Genomic DNA, 18778 nt, shown 5'->3' with positions numbered 1-18778 from the left:
AAAAAAAAAAGAAATGATGTCATTTCCTTGGCCAACCCTTTTCTTCTTCCATCCTCCATTTTGGGACTAAACACCAAAATGAGTGGACGTGTTTTGAATGACAGCGCTCCGCGTTTTGCGCCGCATGCGTCACTGCAGCGCACGCATCCGGGCGCAGAGGACGCAGCAAGTTGCATTTTTGCTGCGTCCAAAATCAATCAAAAAAAGGACGCATGCGGCGCAAAACGCAGCGTTGTGCATGCGTTTTGCTGCGTTTTACTTTGCGTTGTGTGTTGCGGCGCCGACGCTGCGGCGCACAACGCAAATGTGAACATAGCCTAAGTGCCACGTATTTCAGTGCCACGTGCCACGTATTTAAGTGCCACGTATTTAAGTGCCACGTGCCACGTATTTCAGTGCCACGTATTTCAGTGCCACGTATTTCAGTGCCACGTATCACGTATTTAAGTGCCACGTGCCACGTATTTTAGTGCCACGTGCCACGTATTTAAGTGCCACGTGCCACGTATCTCAGTGCCACGTGCCACGTATTTCAGTGCCACGTGTTTCAGTGCCACGTATTTCAGTGCCACGTGCCACGTATTTCAGTGCCACGTGCCACGTATTTAAGTGCCACGTGCCACATATTTCAGTGCCACGTGCCACGTATTTCAGTGCCACGTGCCACGTATTTAAGTGCCACGTGCCACGTATCTCAGTGCCACGTGCCACGTATTTAAGTGCCACGTGCCACATATTTAAGTGCCACGTGCCACGTATTTCAGTGCCACGTGCCACGTATTTCAGTGCCACGTGCCACGTATTTAAGTGCCACGTGCCACATATTTCAGTGCCACGTGCCACGTATTTCAGTGCCACGTGCCACGTATTTAAGTGCCACGTGCCACGTATTTCAGTGCCACGTATTTAAGTGCCACGTGCCACGTATTTAAGTGACACGTATCATGTATTTAAGTGACACGTATCACGTATAAGTGACACGTGTCACGTATTTAAGTGACACGTATCACGTATAAGTGACACGTGTCACGTATTTAAGTGCCACGTATTTAAGTGCCACGTATCCCACGAAGATTTTCCATGGAGAACAGACACATCCAGAGATATGTCTGCTCTCCACGGATGCAGCAACACACTGACAGGAGCCATAGTTCCTGTCGGTGTGTCACTGCGCATGCGCGAGCGAGTTTACCGGCGGTCATTGACCCCGGCACTCTCGCTTAACGGCAGTGCTGCGTGGGAAAGTTCAACGCAGCTGTACTGCTGTTAACCGAGACGCCGGAGTCATTGAACTCCGGAACAGTACGCGATACACTGCTAGGAGCTTCGCTCCTGGCAGTGTATCGCCGGAGAGCAGCCGATCGGCGTGGGACACTCGTTTTATGGATTCTGCGGACAGGGAGTATGGATTTGATTTATTATTTTGCGATTTTTTCCTGGAGGATCGAGGGCTTCGCCTACAAGTGTGCTGTTGGTGAGTATATACTCTGTGTTATATGTTGTATGTACTGTGTGTCATGTATGTGTATTGTGTGTAGGTGTTTGGTGTAACTTTACCATTGTGCTAAGTCGCCGGACACAGGGACAACTCTCCCATCCTAATACCGGATGGGAGTAGTAGTCCATACGGCGACTTAGCACAATGGTGGCACTAGCGTCGCATGGGGACACGCACACACACACGCATACACACACACATACACATACACACACAGACACACACACACACATACACACACACACAGACACACATACCAAATCAATCAAACGGCCGACACGATCCCCATGCGCCGGTATGCCTCCATGTCTCTCCGCCCACGCACTTCCGGCCCCGCACTTCCGCCGGCTTCCCCGCACTTCCGGCTGCAGCGGTTCTGCACAACAAACCGCAGTAAAACCCGCAGATATATTTTTGATCTGCGGGTTTTACTGCGATTTTGACCTCACAATGGAGGTCTATGGGTGCAGAACCGCTGCGGTTCAGGAAGAAGAATTGACATGCTCCTTCTTTTTTCCGGGAGCTATTCAGCACGGCTTTTTTTTTAAATTTCCGGACCATGTGCACAGTGTGTCCTGTTTTCCATAGGGTACAGTGTACTGTACCCTGCATGGAAAACAGCTGCGGAACCGCAGCGGCAAAACCGCCGCGGTTCCGCGGTAAAAAACGCACTGTGTGAACATGGCCTTAATGCCATGGTGCTGTATATTAGACGGGGTTGCATCAAAATACAAATATCACTTACAGTAAACAAACTAACAATGACAGACTGGTACAGAGGGAAGAGGACCCTGCCCTTGGGGGCTTACATTGTACAGGATTATGGGGGAGGAGGTAGTAGGTTGGGAGGCTGCAGTGGATCCGATGGTGTTCAGGTGGCCGTGTGATCATTACAGGTTGTCCATTTTTTGAAGAGATGGGTTTTCAGGTTCCGTTTGAAGGATCCAATCTTCTATATCTCATGTCTATCTTGTCTAAGCTTCTCCAGATTACTAGTCATATAGCACAATGTCACATTTATCATTTTAGAAGCCTCCCTGTCCGCTCTAGGCAGATGCAGGATATTTTATGGCAGCCTGTCTCTGCTCCATCCTCTGTGGTGACAGTCTGTGCTGTACTCAGTGGTGCGGACCTTTCATATCACATCTGTCTCGCTTTATCTTCCTTCTTGTAAATGCTGCAGTTCTGGTAATAGATGTTATTGGAGACCTGCTATATATATTAATTTACATATATAAGTATATATATATACAGTATATTATATATATATTATATATTAATGTGGATTTACTGGACGGAGCGGCGTTGTATAGTCCACGCAATACCGCAGTTATGTAAATACAGGTTTAGTCCTTTCTGTCTTTTGTGTACTGTAATTAAGTATTTGTGAAAGTTATATTAATTGTACATATTATATCCTTCAGGAAACACCGGACGGTGACTCCAAAGAGGGTCAACACCGAAATATCGGTGACCCCAGTACCAGTGAGCCAGGGCTAAAAAGTGATCTGATTGAAGGTAAGCTGATCATCTCGTATTCCTACACACATATTAATATTAGGGAGACACCAGAGAATATATAAATTTACTCTTCATCCTCTGTATGAACATGGTGACGGCTCCTCAACCTCCTATTGACTATAATCAGGGCCGTATTTAGAGTTTATGCTGCCCTAGGCACTTTTCGTGCTGCCTTCCCCATTGGTGAGTATGACTAATGTAATGTAATGTATGGCACCCCCATAGGCACACTGTAATGCAAGGCACCCCCCATAGGCAGACTGGAATGTAAGGCACCCCCATAGGCAGACTGGAATGTAAGGAAGCATTCCCCATAGTCAGACTGTAATGAAAGGCAGCAACCTCCATAGGCAGACTGTAATGTAAGGCATCCCCCATAGGCAGACTGTAATGTAAGGCACCTCCACATAGGTAGACTGTAATGTAAGGCAGCACCCCCCATAGGCAGATGGTAATGTAACGCAGCACCCACCCATAGGCAGACTGTAATGTAATACAACACCCCCCATAAGCAGGCTGTAATTTAAGGCAGCACCCCCATAGGCAGACTGTAATGTAAGGCAGCATCCCCATAGGCAGACTGTAATATAAGGTAGCACCCCCATAGGCAGACTGTAATATAAGGCAGCACCCCCCATAAGCATACTGTAATGTAAGGCAGCAACCCCCATAGGCAGACTGTAATGTAATGCAGCACCCCCCATAGGCAGACTGTAATGTAAGGCAGCACCCCCCATAGGCAGACTGTAATATAAGGCAGCACCCCCATAGGCATACTGTAATGTAAGGCAGCAACCCCCATAGGCAGACTGTAATAAAAGGCACCCCCCATGGGCAGACTGTAATGAAAGACAGCACCCCCCCATAGGCAGACTGTAATTTAATGCAGCCCATAAAAAATGAATAAATAAATGCAATACTCACCTCTTCCTCCTGGCTTCTGCGCTGCTCCGAGTGCCTGCTCATCTCCTGACAACGGTCACTGGGTAGTGATGTCATTGCGCCCACTGTCAGTGTCTGCGACTGCGTCAGACACTGACAGAGAGATGATGGGAGAAGGAGCGTAACGCTCCTTCTCTCATCAATGCGGTCAGCTGTATCGGCTGGATGCCGATACAGTTGACTCTGCGATAATGTGCTGGGGCCCACTGCTGGCACCGGGACCCCCACACCAAATCAGGGACCCCATAACGGGTAGGCGGCAGAGCAGGGAGATCGATTCTCCCTGCTCTGCTGCAGAATGTAAGTGTATGGGCGCGCTGCATGCCGATACATTTACTGTAGCGTAGCTCTGGGTGGGCCCTCTCAGAGCATGGAGCCTGGGGCCACCGCCCCCTCTGCCCCCCAGTAGCTATGCTACTGCACTGCACACATGACCGGAAGACTGAGATGGGTGGGCCGTACCGACCCCGGACTAAAAAAAAACCTTGCTTAGGTGCCATCCCCCCTTATCCTTGCACCCTAGGCTCATGCCTTCAAGTGCCTAGTGCCAAATACGGCCCTGACTATAATGGAGAAGGCTCATGCAACTTTGCAAACCCCTCTGGTTCTCTCTTCTGAAATCTTCTCAGCCTCAAAATGCACACAGAGTCTCACAGGGTCCCTATTCAAGTCATTGTCAGATCCAGAACAATCACACATTTATGGTAGAGTATATCTATCTATGGATGTACCATAATTATATACAGCATGTGCAGAATATCCATATAACTAGTAATATACCATTTACTTGTCTTTCCTTCCTTATACGATGTGTTATATATTAAGTACTGATATCATCTAATACATGATGTCTCATTATTTTATCATTATATTAGAGACAACTGAGCCGGCAACTGCTGACGGTGGAATACCTGAGACACCAGAGATCCCCGAATCTGCCAGTGTAAGTATCAGAGAAAACATCTGTATATCATCAGACCGCGGGGTATGAATTACATATCACATGTTACACCCTATAGGACAGCGGGTTAACTCTATTCTTAATGTAGATTGGACCTATTATTATCATTCCTGTCTCCTCTGTGTGATGTCCCTTACCATCCCCTCCAGTACAATGATGTGCATGGAGGATATCTATATATATAAGAGGCATTGTGATTACTCGCTAATCCCGCCCCCTGCACAGTAGCCCCGCCCCCTGCACAGTAGCTCCGCCCCCACACATCACCACGCATAATCCTGCCCCACACCCCATAACCACACACAATCCCACCCCCACCACATTACCACACACAATCCGCCCCACATCACCACACAATCCCGCCCCCCACAAATCCCGCCCCCCTCCACATCACCACACATAATCCTGCCCCCCCACCACATTACCACACATAATCCCGCCCCTTCAACACATCACCACACATAATCCTGCCCCCCCACCACATTACCACACATAATCCTGCCCCTAACACATCACCACACATAATCCCGCCCCCCACCACATCACCACACATAATCCCACCCCCACCCCATTACCACACATAATCCCGCCCCCACCACATCACCACACATAATCCCGCCCCCCACCACATCACCACACATAATCCCGCCCCCCCCACCCCATTACCACACATAATCCCGCCCCCCACCCCATTATCACACATAATCCCGCCCCCCACCCCATTACCACACATAATCCCGCCCCCCACCACATCACCACACATAATCCCGCCCCCCACCACATTACCACACATAATCCCACCCCCACCACATTACCACACATAATCCCGCCCCCCACCACATCACCACACATAATCCCGCCACCCCACGACATTACTACACATAATCCCGCCCCCCACCACATTACCACAGATAATCCCGCCCCCCACCACATTACCACACATAATCCCGACCCCCACCAAATTACCACACATAATACCGCCCCCCACCACATTACCGCACATAATCCCACCCCCCACCACATTACCACACATAATCCCACCCCCACCACATTACAACAGATAATCCTGCCCCCCACCACATCACCACACATAATCACAACCCCACCACATTACCACACATAATCCCGCCCCCCACCACATCACCGCACATAATCCCGCCCCCCACCACATTACCACACATAATCGCACCCCCACCACATGGTAAACACATAATCCCGCCCCCTACCACATCACCACACATAATCCCGCCACCCCACCACATTACTACACATAATCCCGCCCCCCCACCACATTACCACAGATAATCCCACCCCCCACCACATTACCACACATAATCCCGCCCCCCCACCACATTACCACACATAATCCCGCCCCCCACCACATCACCACACATAATCCCGCCACCCCACGACATTACTACACATAATCCCGCCCCCCACCACATTACCACAGATAATCCCGCCCCCCACCACATTACCACACATAATCCTGCCCCCCACCAAATTATCACACATAATACCGCCCCCCACATTACCGCACATAATCCCGCCCCCCACCACATTACCACACATAATCCCGCCCCCACCACATTACAACAGATAATCCTGCCCCCCCACCACATCACCACACATAATCCCACCCCCCACCACATTACCACACATAATCCCGCCCCCCACCACATCACCACACATAATCCCGCCCCCCACCACATTACCACACATAATCCCACCCCCACCACATTACCACACATAATCCCGCCCCCCACCACATCACCACACATAATCCCGCCACCCCACCACATTACTACACATAATCCCGCCCCCCACCACATTACTACACATAATCCCGCCCCCCACCACATTACCACAGATAATCCCGCCCCCTACCACATTACCACACATAATCCCACCCCCCACCACATTACCACACATAATCCCACCCCCACCACATTACCACACATAATCCCGCCCCCACACCACATTACCACACATAATCCCATGCCTCCACCCCATTACCACTCATAATCCCACCCCCACCACATTACCACACATTATCCCACCCCACCACATTACCGTACATAATCCCACCCCCCACCACATTACCACACATTATCCCGCCCCCACATTACTACAGATAATCCCGCCCCCCACATTACGACACATAATCCCACCCCCCACCACATTACCACACATAATCCCGCCCCCCACATTACTACAGATAATCCCACCCCCACCACATTACCACACATAATCCTACCCCCCACCACATTACCACATATAATCCCACCCCCCACCACATTACCACATATAATCCCGCCCCCACACCACATTACCACACATAATCCCGCCCTCCATCACATTACCACACATAATACTGCCCCCCACATTACCACACATAATCCTGCCCCCCACCACATTACCACACATAATCCCGCGCCCCCACCCCATTACCACTCATAATCCCACCCCCACCACATTACCACACATTATCCCACCCCACCACATTACCGTACATAATCCCACCACCCACCACATTACCACACATAATCCCGCCCCCCACATTACTACAGATAATCCCACCCCCACCACATTACTACAGATAATCCCTCCCCCCACCACATTACCACACATAATCCCACCCCCCACCACATTACCACATATAATCCCGCCCCCACACCACATTACCACACATAATCCCGCCCTCCATCACATTACCACACATAATACTGCCCCCCACATTACCACACATAATCCTGCCCCCCACCACATTACCACACATAATCCCGCGCCCCCACCCCATTACCACTCATAATCCCACCCCCACCACATTACCACACATTATCCCACCCCACCACATTACCGTACATAATCCCACCACCCACCACATTACCACACATAATCCCGCCCCCCACATTACTACAGATAATCCCGCCCCCCACATTACCACACATAATCCCGCCCCCCACCACATTACCACACATAATCCTGCCCCCACCACATTACCACAGATAATATCGCCCACCCACCACATTACCACACATAATCCCACCCCCACCACATTACCACAGATAATCCCGCCCCCCCACCACATTACCACAGATAATCCCGCCCCCCACCACATTACCACACATAATCCCTCCCCCCCACCACATCACCACACATAATCCAGCCCCCCACATTACCACACATAATCCCGCCCACCCACCACATCACCACACATCACCACACATAATCCCGCCCCCACCACATCACCACACATAATCCCGTCCCCCACCACATCACCACACATAATCCCGCGCCCCCAACACATCACCACACATAATCCTGCCCCCCCCAGCACATCACCACACATAATCCCGCCCCCCAACACATCACCACACATAATCCCGCTCCCCCACCCCTTCATCACACATAGTCCCGCCCCTCCACCCCATCACCACACATAATCCCGCCCCCACCACATCACCACACATAATCCCGCCCCCCACCACATTACTACACATAATCCCGCCCCCCACAACATTACCACATATAATCCCGCCCCACCACATTACCACACATAATCTTGCCCCCCCACCGCCACACATAATCCAGCCCCCAACACATCACAAACACATAATCCCGCCCCCTTACCCCATTACCACACATAATCCCGCCCCCTTACCCCATTACCACACATAATCCCGCTCCCCACCACATTACCACACATAATCCTGCCCCCCACCCCATTTCCACACATAATCCCGCCCCCCACCACATCACCACGCATAATCCCGCCCCCAACACATCAGCACACCATTGTTATTAACTTCATTTTAAGTTAATTTACCACCTGTGTAAGCGCTATTGAATGTTGTCATTATTTACTTTAGTTTAATCACTAGCAGCGTTAATTAGATAGCAATGAACGTGCTGAGCGTTAGCTGGCGGGAAACATCTAGTCCCTATAATATAATTGTATCTGGGGAGCGTCGTGCTTGTATCATGTCCTCTACATCTGCTGCAGTGTAACCAGCAGGGACATAATGTAGAGAAGTTCCTGCATCTGCAGCTTTTATTTTCCTGCAATTTTTATGTCTCATTGTCATTTCTTATTCTTCTAGGCCATTATCAGATCATTGAACCCTATGAGAAAACCAAGTAAGAGCGACTATACCCAGATCGAAGAGATCAGCAGTGGATCTTTTGGGTGAGCTTTATGTATAATCTACATTTTTCCCAAACTCCTTATGATGATGCCTCTGTCTATATGTCCTGCCTTAGGGAAATTCCTATATATGAGTCCACGTCCAAATGTTGCTGTTGCCCAAGATCTGTAACATTTTTAGTTTTTCATCCGATAGAGCTTTGTAAGGACTTGTTTTTTGTGAGTCGAGCTGTTGTTATTGATACCACTTTGCACTAGATCTAATCTACATCTCGTCACTAGTCCACATCTATTTGTCACGATTCAGCTCAGTTATGATGTGACATGAATGAAAACCTCCCATAAGTGATCATTCATGCTGAGTTATTTTGTGTATTTTTAGACGTTGATTTTTTTAGTGACGGCCATACATCTTGTATTAACTATTAGTAATGAGCGAGTATGCTCATTACTCAAGATTTTCGAGCATGCTCAGGTGTTCTCCCAGTATTTTGGGCGTGCTCGGAGATTTAGTTTGTGTTGCCACTGCTACATGATTTACGTCTGCTAGACAGCCTGAATACATGTGGGGATTTCCTAACAAACAGGCATTCCCCACACGTAGTCAGGCTGTCCAGCAGCCGCAAATCATGCAGCTGCGGTGACACAAACTAAATCTCCGAGCAAACAACTCGGAGAACACCGGAGCATGCTCGGAGTAACGAGCATTCTCACTCATCACTGTTAACTATTAGTACAGAAGATCTTTTGACATATAGACAGACTGTTAGTAAGAATTCTGTATAAATTATGGATTTTTCTCCTCTACAGGGCCGTCCACTTAGTGCGTCATAACGACACAAACAAGGTGTTCGCCATGAAGAAACAAGCCAGGAGTAAACTGCATAAACCATACTATCTTAAAATGGCCTATCTGGAAAGGGATATCACAATATTCTCTGATTGTCCCTTTGTTGTCTCCACGTTTTGTTCCTTCCCAACTAAACAACACCTGTGTATGGTCATGGACTTTGAAGCAGGTAAGACCTATCCATTGTATCTATATCCAGTCCATATCTGCTTAAATATATAAAGGTACCGATGTATTTATAGTTCATTAATCTACATGCTCATAAGAACAGTTTAGGAGGATTACATCTTTCTGACAGATGGTTTTCACTGCTTCTTATTGCATTTTTTTCTGATTTCAGGGCAACAAAAACACTGCAATTCCATCTGAGTTTATTTGTTTTCTATTATTTATTTTGAATGGAGAAAAAGTGATTTTAATATTTAATTTTCTTTCCCCAACTATTTCTATTATTATTTTATTTTTTAGTCTCCATAAGGGACCTGAACTTGCGAATATATAATCGTATTTACTATGTACTGCAATATGGGTATTGCAGAATATGGTGAACAGATTGGTCCCCTATGAAGCCAAGCTACACACTGACCTTCAGAGAAATACCGTAATGGCAAGGATAGTAGTCTTCCGCAGACACTCAGCAGCCATAGCAAACCACTCACATGGAATGGGGGAGATGAGTTCATAGAGCACCTCGCCTCCAGGTCACCTGCTGTAAATGTCACTGTCAGAGATTGACAGTGCAATGTAAGAGGTTACCAGCAGGGGGCAGATCTGAGCTCTCTTTTTGTATAGGGCTACTCTGCAGTATACAGTATACACTCTACATCACACAGTGCATCTTTATGATTGACTCCCTGTCCCAATGTCTCCGCTTATTTCTCATTCACACTCATCATGTGTAATTTTAACAAACCCTCACCTGTCATATTTGCTTTTTGCTTTAGGAGGAGACTGTAACAGTTTCCTAAAGTTGAATGGTCCTTTACCCCTCGACTTGGCCCGCATGTACATTGCAGAAATGGTTGTTGCTGTGGAATATCTGCACAGCTATGGTGTGATTCACCGAGACCTGAAGCCTACAAAGTAAGTGAATACAGCAGTATAATAAAGAGAGAGACAGTTATAGTTTGGTATACAGTCTATGGATTATTACTTAGGGTTGACAATATATTTTATTTCACAGCCTCATGATATCATCAACTGGACATATCAAAGTCACCGATTTTGGGATTTCAAAACTCGGACTCATGAGACCAACATCAGATAATTACAAGGTTCGAACTAAAGACATCACCAGAGAGTTCCGTGATAATGAGGTTAGCTTTACATAAGAAACGTATTCTTTACAGATCTGATCTATTTCTGCTTCTCTGATATTTTCTCACATAGAAAACTTTTCCACTGATATTATTTGTCACAGTTATTTTCATTGATCATCTTCTCATTATTCTGTTGGTTTCCAGGTGGCTGGCACCTTTCATTATATAGCCCCAGAAGTCATCTTACAGAAGGGCTATGGAAGGCCTATTGACTGGTGGGCAATAGGGATCATCTTGTATGAATTTCTGACCCGCCATGTGCCATTTACCGGGAGATGCAAAAGAGATATTTTCAAGAGTATCATCAGGGGTAAGTAAAATAATCGGAATGCTATGTGATGCCATAGTAATTTGGTGCAGTTGTTAGGTTCATTCTTTAGTTTAGTTACTTGTTGTTTTTGATTTAAAAAAATTTAAATGATAGTAAACGTAGAGACTTTCTTTTCTGTAATATTTACTTTTTATATAACAGAGAACATCACTTTGAAAATTAAAAATTCTACTGATAATCCTGATGCTCAAGACTTCATGACGAAGCTGCTTAGAAAAAGTCCTAAACATAGACTCGGGACAGGTAATGTATATAGCAGTATTAATAATAGCTTATAACTCCTCTGTGACCTGGCAAATAGAGAATTTCCATGTTGATCAGCACTGGGGTCTCTGCTTTACCTTCTTGTCTATTCCCCATTCTTCATGCCATGACTTACAGTATGTTTTGGCTCTGCTATGTCTTCAGTTTAGATTAACATAAAAAGTACAGTTTTCCTAACATTGTCTGGATCACTTTTTTTCCTGTCTTCCATTTCCAGGAGGAGCAAATGAAATCAAGAGTCATCCATTCCTGAGAGAGTTAGATTTTGAGAACCTTCAATATATGAAGCCATTGCATAGGCCAAATCTTAGTTCAGAGGAGGACACCCACTACTTTCACAGTAAGTAGAATGAGACATCATCTGGTTAAAGCTGCCGTTTGTCTTGTCTTTCATTTTATGTGACAGTATGTTCCCATCATTATTGGTAATAATATGGTGACTGTCTGTGATTATATTAATAATCTCTGATAATACTTGTACTTTGTAGATTGCTTTTGGAGACCCAGACATAAGGATTCAGATAAGGGTGACCCAAGTGAAGTCAGTGATTGGCCACAAAGCCTAAACTATGTATCATCTTCTCAAAGACTTTCTAAGGTAAGTATGTGATAAGTAAATCCACAAAATTATAACTAAAAATAGTATTAAAATACTATATATATGTATTTAATTTTACTCTGTGCATTTTAGCTATACGCAATCAATACCAGGATGATGATAAATGAAGATCATGAACCATCTCCAGATTGTTTTCTAGAGGACAGCACAAAACCCTCAGACGTGTGAGTAGATTATTATGGGGTATAGTACTGACATATCTTTAGAATACCAAATACAAGGCGCATATGACACAATACTAAATCCAGAACCCACCACCCCACGATTGATCATCACTGTAGGGTCTGGCTTGTGATAACGCTGGTGATAACAGTTGATCATTGTGACCAGCCTTTCATTTCCATTTCATTAAAGCCCTTTATTACTAGTTATTCTTCATTCTTGCTGATAGAAGGCAGTCCTGTGTAAGGTATCCCCTCCATTTTGTCCAAGTGTCCTAATTGCCCATACAGAAAGGATTATTTTTAATTGCTTTTACTTGTAATTTACTTATTTTTCTTCTACCAAACAGGCAGAAAGAATCTTCTCCTACTAGATATGATGGTGATAATCAGTGTTTCACTACTGAAAACAACAAGTCACCCTCTCCCATATTGTCAGGTATGTGCAGGTCTACATGAAATCTTGTTATCACTGCTGATCAAAAGATGTAATGTAAATGTTACTTGAGGGCTCAGAAAATCACTGCTTTTTTGTACCTTTAAAATAATCAACAATCCAACACTTTAATGTATAAAATTCTCACTCTTTTGTGCTGCGCATTAAAAGGTATAAGGGGCCATACAGTCTGGTGCCTGATACTGATCACGAATACTGTGCCCATGGCTCAATCAGGCCCCAAACTAACCCTATATGTACCCTTAATGTGACACAGATGTTTTAAGTAATGTACTATATGATAACACTGCTGCAACTAATGTCATATTGAAGGGAGCCTGTCACCAGATTTTTCCCATACAACCTAAGACCACCACCTTTCAGTTCTGTGTTACAGCTTTCTGGAATTTCTGTATATAAGTCTCCAAGCCTCCCATTTTATTATACTCACCGATGGCACAGTCTGGACTGATGAGCGTTACTGTTGTTGATCCGGAGCCTCCTCTCTTGTGATGCCGTTCTCCTTCTCTACTTCATGTAGATGATGCATCCTATGTCATCCACACAGTGTTCTCCCATCACGTTCCTGCCAGGCACACTTCCCTCTACCCTGCTGAACGCAGATCAAAATACTGTAGTGCACATGAGCGGGCGTTCTTTGGCTCTTCCCCATGTATTGACATATAATTATTGATGTGCGAGTGTTCTCAGGTGTTCTCCGAGTAGTTTGGGCATGCTCGGATATTAAGTTTTACTCCCCGCAGCTGCGTGATTTGAGACTGCTAGACAGCCTGAAATACATGTGGGGATTTCAGAAAAAATGGGCAATCCCCACAGGTATTCAGGCTGTCTAGCAGCTGCAAATCATGCAGCTTCAGGGACCTAAATTTAATTTCCAAGCACGCCCAAAATACTCAGAGAACACCCGAGCATGCTCGGAAAACTTGAGTAATGAGCCCCCACATGTATTCAAGCTGTCCAACAGCCGCAAATCATGCAGCTGCGGCAGGTACGGACTGGGGCTGAAATTCAGTCCTGGCATTTGAAATCACACAAGCCCATGCTGTCCCCGTCCCCAAGAACCAGATGGCATATATTACTAATATTTCCCTGGATGGAGGAAAGCAAGATTTTCTACAAGACCAATATGTCTAATGATACCCGTGGGCTATTGGGGTAAGTGACGGAGTCAGCGACTTTATACTCCATCACAACTCTTAACAGTATGGGTGTCTTGAGAACACCAATTCTGTTAACAATGTGGCAGGCAAGGCAGCCCATGACCAGACAGGCCCTTCTGGCATTTGCCAGAATTGCCAGATGGCCAGTCCTGCCCTGAGCTGCGGGGACTAAAGCTTAATTCATGAGCACGCTCAAAATACTCAGAGAACACCCGAGCATGTTTAGAAAACTCGAGTAACGAGCACACCGCTCATCACTATATGTCAATGGTGGGATTTTCACATCTATGACTAACAATGATTATTGACTTTTTTTTCTTCCTTTTTATATGAATTTCCAGTTGAGACAAAAAATACATCTGTATTAAACCTGGGAGAAGAGCAAAACCCAGAAATAGTAGCAGAGACAGAACCTAGCAGAGGTAAGTGTGACAATAAGGTCTATGCTGCCTGATGTCGGCGACTGGGAATAATTCACGAGGAGGATATATTATATGTCAATGGGTGGAATTTTCACATCTATGACTAACAATTATTATTGACTTGTTTTTCTTACTTTTCTATATGAATTTCCAGTTGAGACGACAAATACATCTGCAGTAAAACTGGGAGAAGATCAAGACCCAGAAATAGTCCCAGAGACTAAACCTAGCAGAGGTAAGTGTGACAATAACGTCTATGTTGTCTGATGTCGGCGACAGACTGTGATTTACGAGGAGGATATATTATATGTCAATGGTGGGATTTTCACATCTATGACTAACAATGATTTGACTTGTTTTTCTTACTTTTTATATGAATTTCCAGTTGAGATGACAAATACATCTGCAGTAAAACTGGGAGAAGAGCATAACCCAGAAATAGTCCCAGAGACTGAACCTAGCAGAGGTAAGTGTGACAATAAGGTCTATGTTGTCTGATGTCGGCGACAGAGAATAATTCACGAGGAGGATATATTATATGTCAATGGTGGGATTTTCACATCTATGACTAACAATGATTATTGACTTGCTTTTCTTACATTTTTAAATAAATTTACAGTTGAGACAAAAATTGCATCTGCATTAAAACTGGGAGAAGATGAAGACCCAGAAATTGTAGCAGAGACAGAACCTAGCAGAGGTAAGTGTGACAATAAGGTCTATGATGTCTGACGTCGGTGACAGAGAATAATTCACGAGGAGGATATATTATATGTCAATGGTGGGATTTCACATCTATGACTAACAATGATTATTGACTTGTTTTTCTTACTTTTTTATATGAATTTCCAGTTGCGACGACAAATACATCTGCAGTAAAACTGGGAGAAGAGCATAACCCAGAAATAGTCCCAGAGACAGAACCTAGCAGAGGTAAGTGTGATAAAAAGGTCTATGTTGTCTGATGTCGGCGACAGAGAATAATTCATGAGAAGGATATATTATATGTCAATGGTGGGATTTTCACATCTATGACTAACAATGATTACTCACTTGTTTTTCTTACATTTTTACATAAATTTACAGTTGAGACAAAAATTGCATCTGCAATAAAACTGGGAGAAGATCAAGACCCAGAAATTGTAGCAGATACAGAACCTAGCAGAGGTAAGTGTGACAATAAGGTCTATGTTGTCTGATGTCGGCGACAGAGAATAATTCACGAGGAGGATATATTATATGTCAATGGTGGGATTTCACATCTATGACTAACAATGATTATTGACTTGTTTTTCTTACTTTTTTATATGAATTTCCAGTTGCGACGACAAATACATCTGCAGTAAAACTGGGAGAAGAGCATAACCCAGAAATTGTAGCAGAGACAGAACCCAGCAGAGGTAAGTGTGATAAAAAGGTCTATGTTGTCTGATGTCGGCGACAGAGAATAATTCATGAGAAGGATATATTATATGTCAATGGTGGGATTTCACATCTATGACTAACAATGATTACTCACTTGTTTTTCTTACATTTTTACATAAATTTACAGTTGAGACAAAAATTGCATCTGCAGTAAAACTAGGAGAAGATCAAGACCCAGAAATTGTAGCAGAGACAGAACCTAGCAGAGGTAAGTGTGACAATAAGGTCTATGTTGTCTGATGTCGGCGACAGAGAATAATTCACGAGGAGGATATATTATATGTCAATGGTGGGATTTCACATCTATGACTAACAATGATTATTGACTTGTTTTTCTTACTTTTTTATATGAATTTCCAGTTGCGACGACAAATACATCTGCAGTAAAACTGGGAGAAGAGCATAACCCAGAAATTGTAGCAGAGACAGAACCCAGCAGAGGTAAGTGTGATAAAAAGGTCTATGTTGTCTGATGTCGGCGACAGAGAATAATTCATGAGAAGGATATATTATATGTCAATGGTGGGATTTCACATCTATGACTAACAATGATTATTGACTTGTTTTTCTTACATTTTTACATAAATTTACAGTTGAGACAAAAATTGCATCTGCAGTAAAACTGGGAGAAGATCAAGACCCAGAAATTGTAGCAGAGACAGAACCCAGCAGAGGTAACTGTGACAATAAGGTCTATGTTGTCTGATGTCGGCGAGTGAGAATTGTTCACGAGAAGGAGATGTTATCTCCCAGTGGTACAATTGCCACATGTATGACTGACAATAATCATTAACTTGCTTTTTTTACTTTTTATATGAATTTCTAGTTGAGAAAATAAATAACTCTGCATTAAAAGTGGTAGAAGAGCAAAATGCCCAAATAGTAGAAGAGCGAGAACCTAGAAGACGTAAGTGGGATAATAAGGTCTATGTTGTTTGATGTTGGCCAGTGAGAATAATTCATGTGGAGAAGATGTTATCTGTCAGCGGTGGGATTGTCACATGTATGATGACTGACAATGATCCTGTTCCTCTGCACAGATAAGATTTCTCTACCGTCCTGCCACAATGACACCAAAGCAGTATCTTCTAATATGGAGTTCCATTACTTACATTAGTTTTATATCTCTTCTCATAGGTTCCATCTTCCGCCGGATTATATCATCCTGCCGGCGTGGATTATCTAGGGCTGCTCGCAGCATCAGAAAAAGATGCATTTTTCCAATCTGTCATTAGGGCACCATATACATCTAGTGTCCTGAAGAAAGTACAGCAAGTCCATCATCAAAGCTGTACTTGGGCAGCACGGTGGCTCAGTGGTTAGCACTGTTGCTTTGCAGCACTGGGATCCTGGGTTTAAATGTCACTAAGGAAAACATCTGCAAGGAGTTTGTATGTTCTCCCCGTGTTTGCGTGGGTTTCCTCCGGGTACTCCGGTTTCCTCCCACACACCAAAGACATACTGATAGGGAATTTTCTGTGGAATATGATGGCGTGCAAATACACGTAATAAATAATACATGTGCGGAAAGATTTCTAACATCTACCTGTGGCCTTCTGACCAGCAAAAAGCATCTGCAGAAGATGAAGGCCCCTCAAGCACATCACATCATTCTTCCATGCATTCCTAATTTTAAAAAAATGAATAAAAATTCTGAATTAATTAATGTTCCTTTGTAATAGAATATTTCTGAAATGTATGGCATACCAATACTGTACTTCACACATGTTTGAAGCACCCTCATGAAGTTTTGTTTTTTCACTAAACGTGTATGTACTGTAGTGTGGTGGGGAGATATACTTCCCTACTGCCGTCTTCTCTGGGATCAAGCTCTGTCCGGCTCCTCTTTTGTGTGATGTCGTAGCTACATAGTTACATACACAGGTTGAAAAAAGAACTAGGTCCATCAAGTTTAACTTTTCTCCACCAATTGTACATTTTGTCACTAAATTAAATTTAACCCACAATGTTATGTGTATTGAGGAAATCATCCAGCCCTTTTCGAAAGCTGTTGTAGTGTCTGCTATTACTAGTTCTTGTGGTTGGGCATTCCGCAGTCTGACTGCTCTAACTGTAAAGAACCCTTTCCTATTTAGCTGTCGGAATCGCCTGTCATTGCTCACTCTCGGTGTGAGCCAGAAGTCTCTTCTATAATGCAAACCTATGGGGCCTTTTCTGACGCTCCATAGGCTTACATTGTTAAAGCCACATCCGGGTTACATAGAGCGCAGTGTGACTCGGTCTGGAGAGCGGTGACATCACTCAGAAGAGGAGCGAACGGCGCATGATACCAGAGAACTCGGTGGTAGGTGAATATATAACACAAACTACACTACAGACCAGAGGTGTCGCTAGGGTCCTAAAAGATTAGGGGCTCAGCTCCAAAGTGCATGTCTTCTTATGTGACCCCTCGCGACTTATAAGAGGATTTGTACATACAGTATGTAATTACATAAATCAAGAGGAGTCGCAGGAGACAAGATAAATATATATGCACATAGGTACACAAGGTTATAAATTATGTATTTGTATGTGTAGAAGTATGTGTTTGCATACGTCTAGGATATGAATTCCGAAGAAAGACTAATCTGAGCATTAAAGAGAGCAAAACACCAGAGAACTGATAAAAAAAAGTCAATAGAACAATGTATGAAAATATAAAAATTATGTTACATTTGTCAAGTATAAAATGTGCGGGAGA

At 44.5% G+C, this 18778-nt stretch overlaps 1 protein-coding gene across 5 annotated transcripts in view; it reads left to right on the top strand.

The window, feature by feature from the left end:
• Positions 1-17725, top strand: part of LOC143768616 (microtubule-associated serine/threonine-protein kinase 4-like) — a 32605-nt gene extending 14880 nt beyond the window's left edge. The window contains exons 3-26 of one of the 5 annotated variants that reach the window (XM_077257251.1): positions 2923-3016; positions 4837-4904; positions 9026-9111; positions 9880-10088; positions 10864-11002; positions 11103-11235; positions 11383-11548; positions 11711-11812; positions 12051-12173; positions 12322-12431; positions 12525-12616; positions 12964-13052; positions 14572-14652; positions 14807-14887; positions 15038-15118; positions 15272-15352; positions 15505-15585; positions 15739-15819; positions 15972-16052; positions 16205-16285; positions 16438-16518; positions 16671-16751; positions 16904-16984; positions 17215-17725. In XM_077257251.1, the coding sequence (XP_077113366.1) occupies positions 2923-3016; positions 4837-4904; positions 9026-9111; positions 9880-10088; positions 10864-11002; positions 11103-11235; positions 11383-11548; positions 11711-11812; positions 12051-12173; positions 12322-12431; positions 12525-12616; positions 12964-13052; positions 14572-14652; positions 14807-14887; positions 15038-15118; positions 15272-15352; positions 15505-15585; positions 15739-15819; positions 15972-16052; positions 16205-16285; positions 16438-16518; positions 16671-16751; positions 16904-16984; positions 17215-17312 (2400 nt within the window). In that variant the 3' untranslated portion in view covers positions 17313-17725. The remainder of the gene's footprint in view (positions 1-2922; positions 3017-4836; positions 4905-9025; positions 9112-9879; positions 10089-10863; positions 11003-11102; positions 11236-11382; positions 11549-11710; positions 11813-12050; positions 12174-12321; positions 12432-12524; positions 12617-12963; positions 13053-14571; positions 14653-14806; positions 14888-15037; positions 15119-15271; positions 15353-15504; positions 15586-15738; positions 15820-15971; positions 16053-16204; positions 16286-16437; positions 16519-16670; positions 16752-16903; positions 16985-17214) is intronic. The other 4 variants (XM_077257252.1, XM_077257253.1, XM_077257254.1 and 1 more) reach the window with 4 other exon arrangements.
• The last annotated feature ends 1053 nt before the right edge of the window (positions 17726-18778 follow it).

The sequence above is a fragment of the Ranitomeya variabilis genome, chromosome 4 (assembly GCF_051348905.1).
Source record: "Ranitomeya variabilis isolate aRanVar5 chromosome 4, aRanVar5.hap1, whole genome shotgun sequence".
NCBI lineage: Eukaryota > Metazoa > Chordata > Amphibia > Anura > Dendrobatidae > Ranitomeya > Ranitomeya variabilis.
Note: the sequence above shows the minus strand (reverse complement) of the source record. Positions and strands in the feature narration are given on the sequence as shown.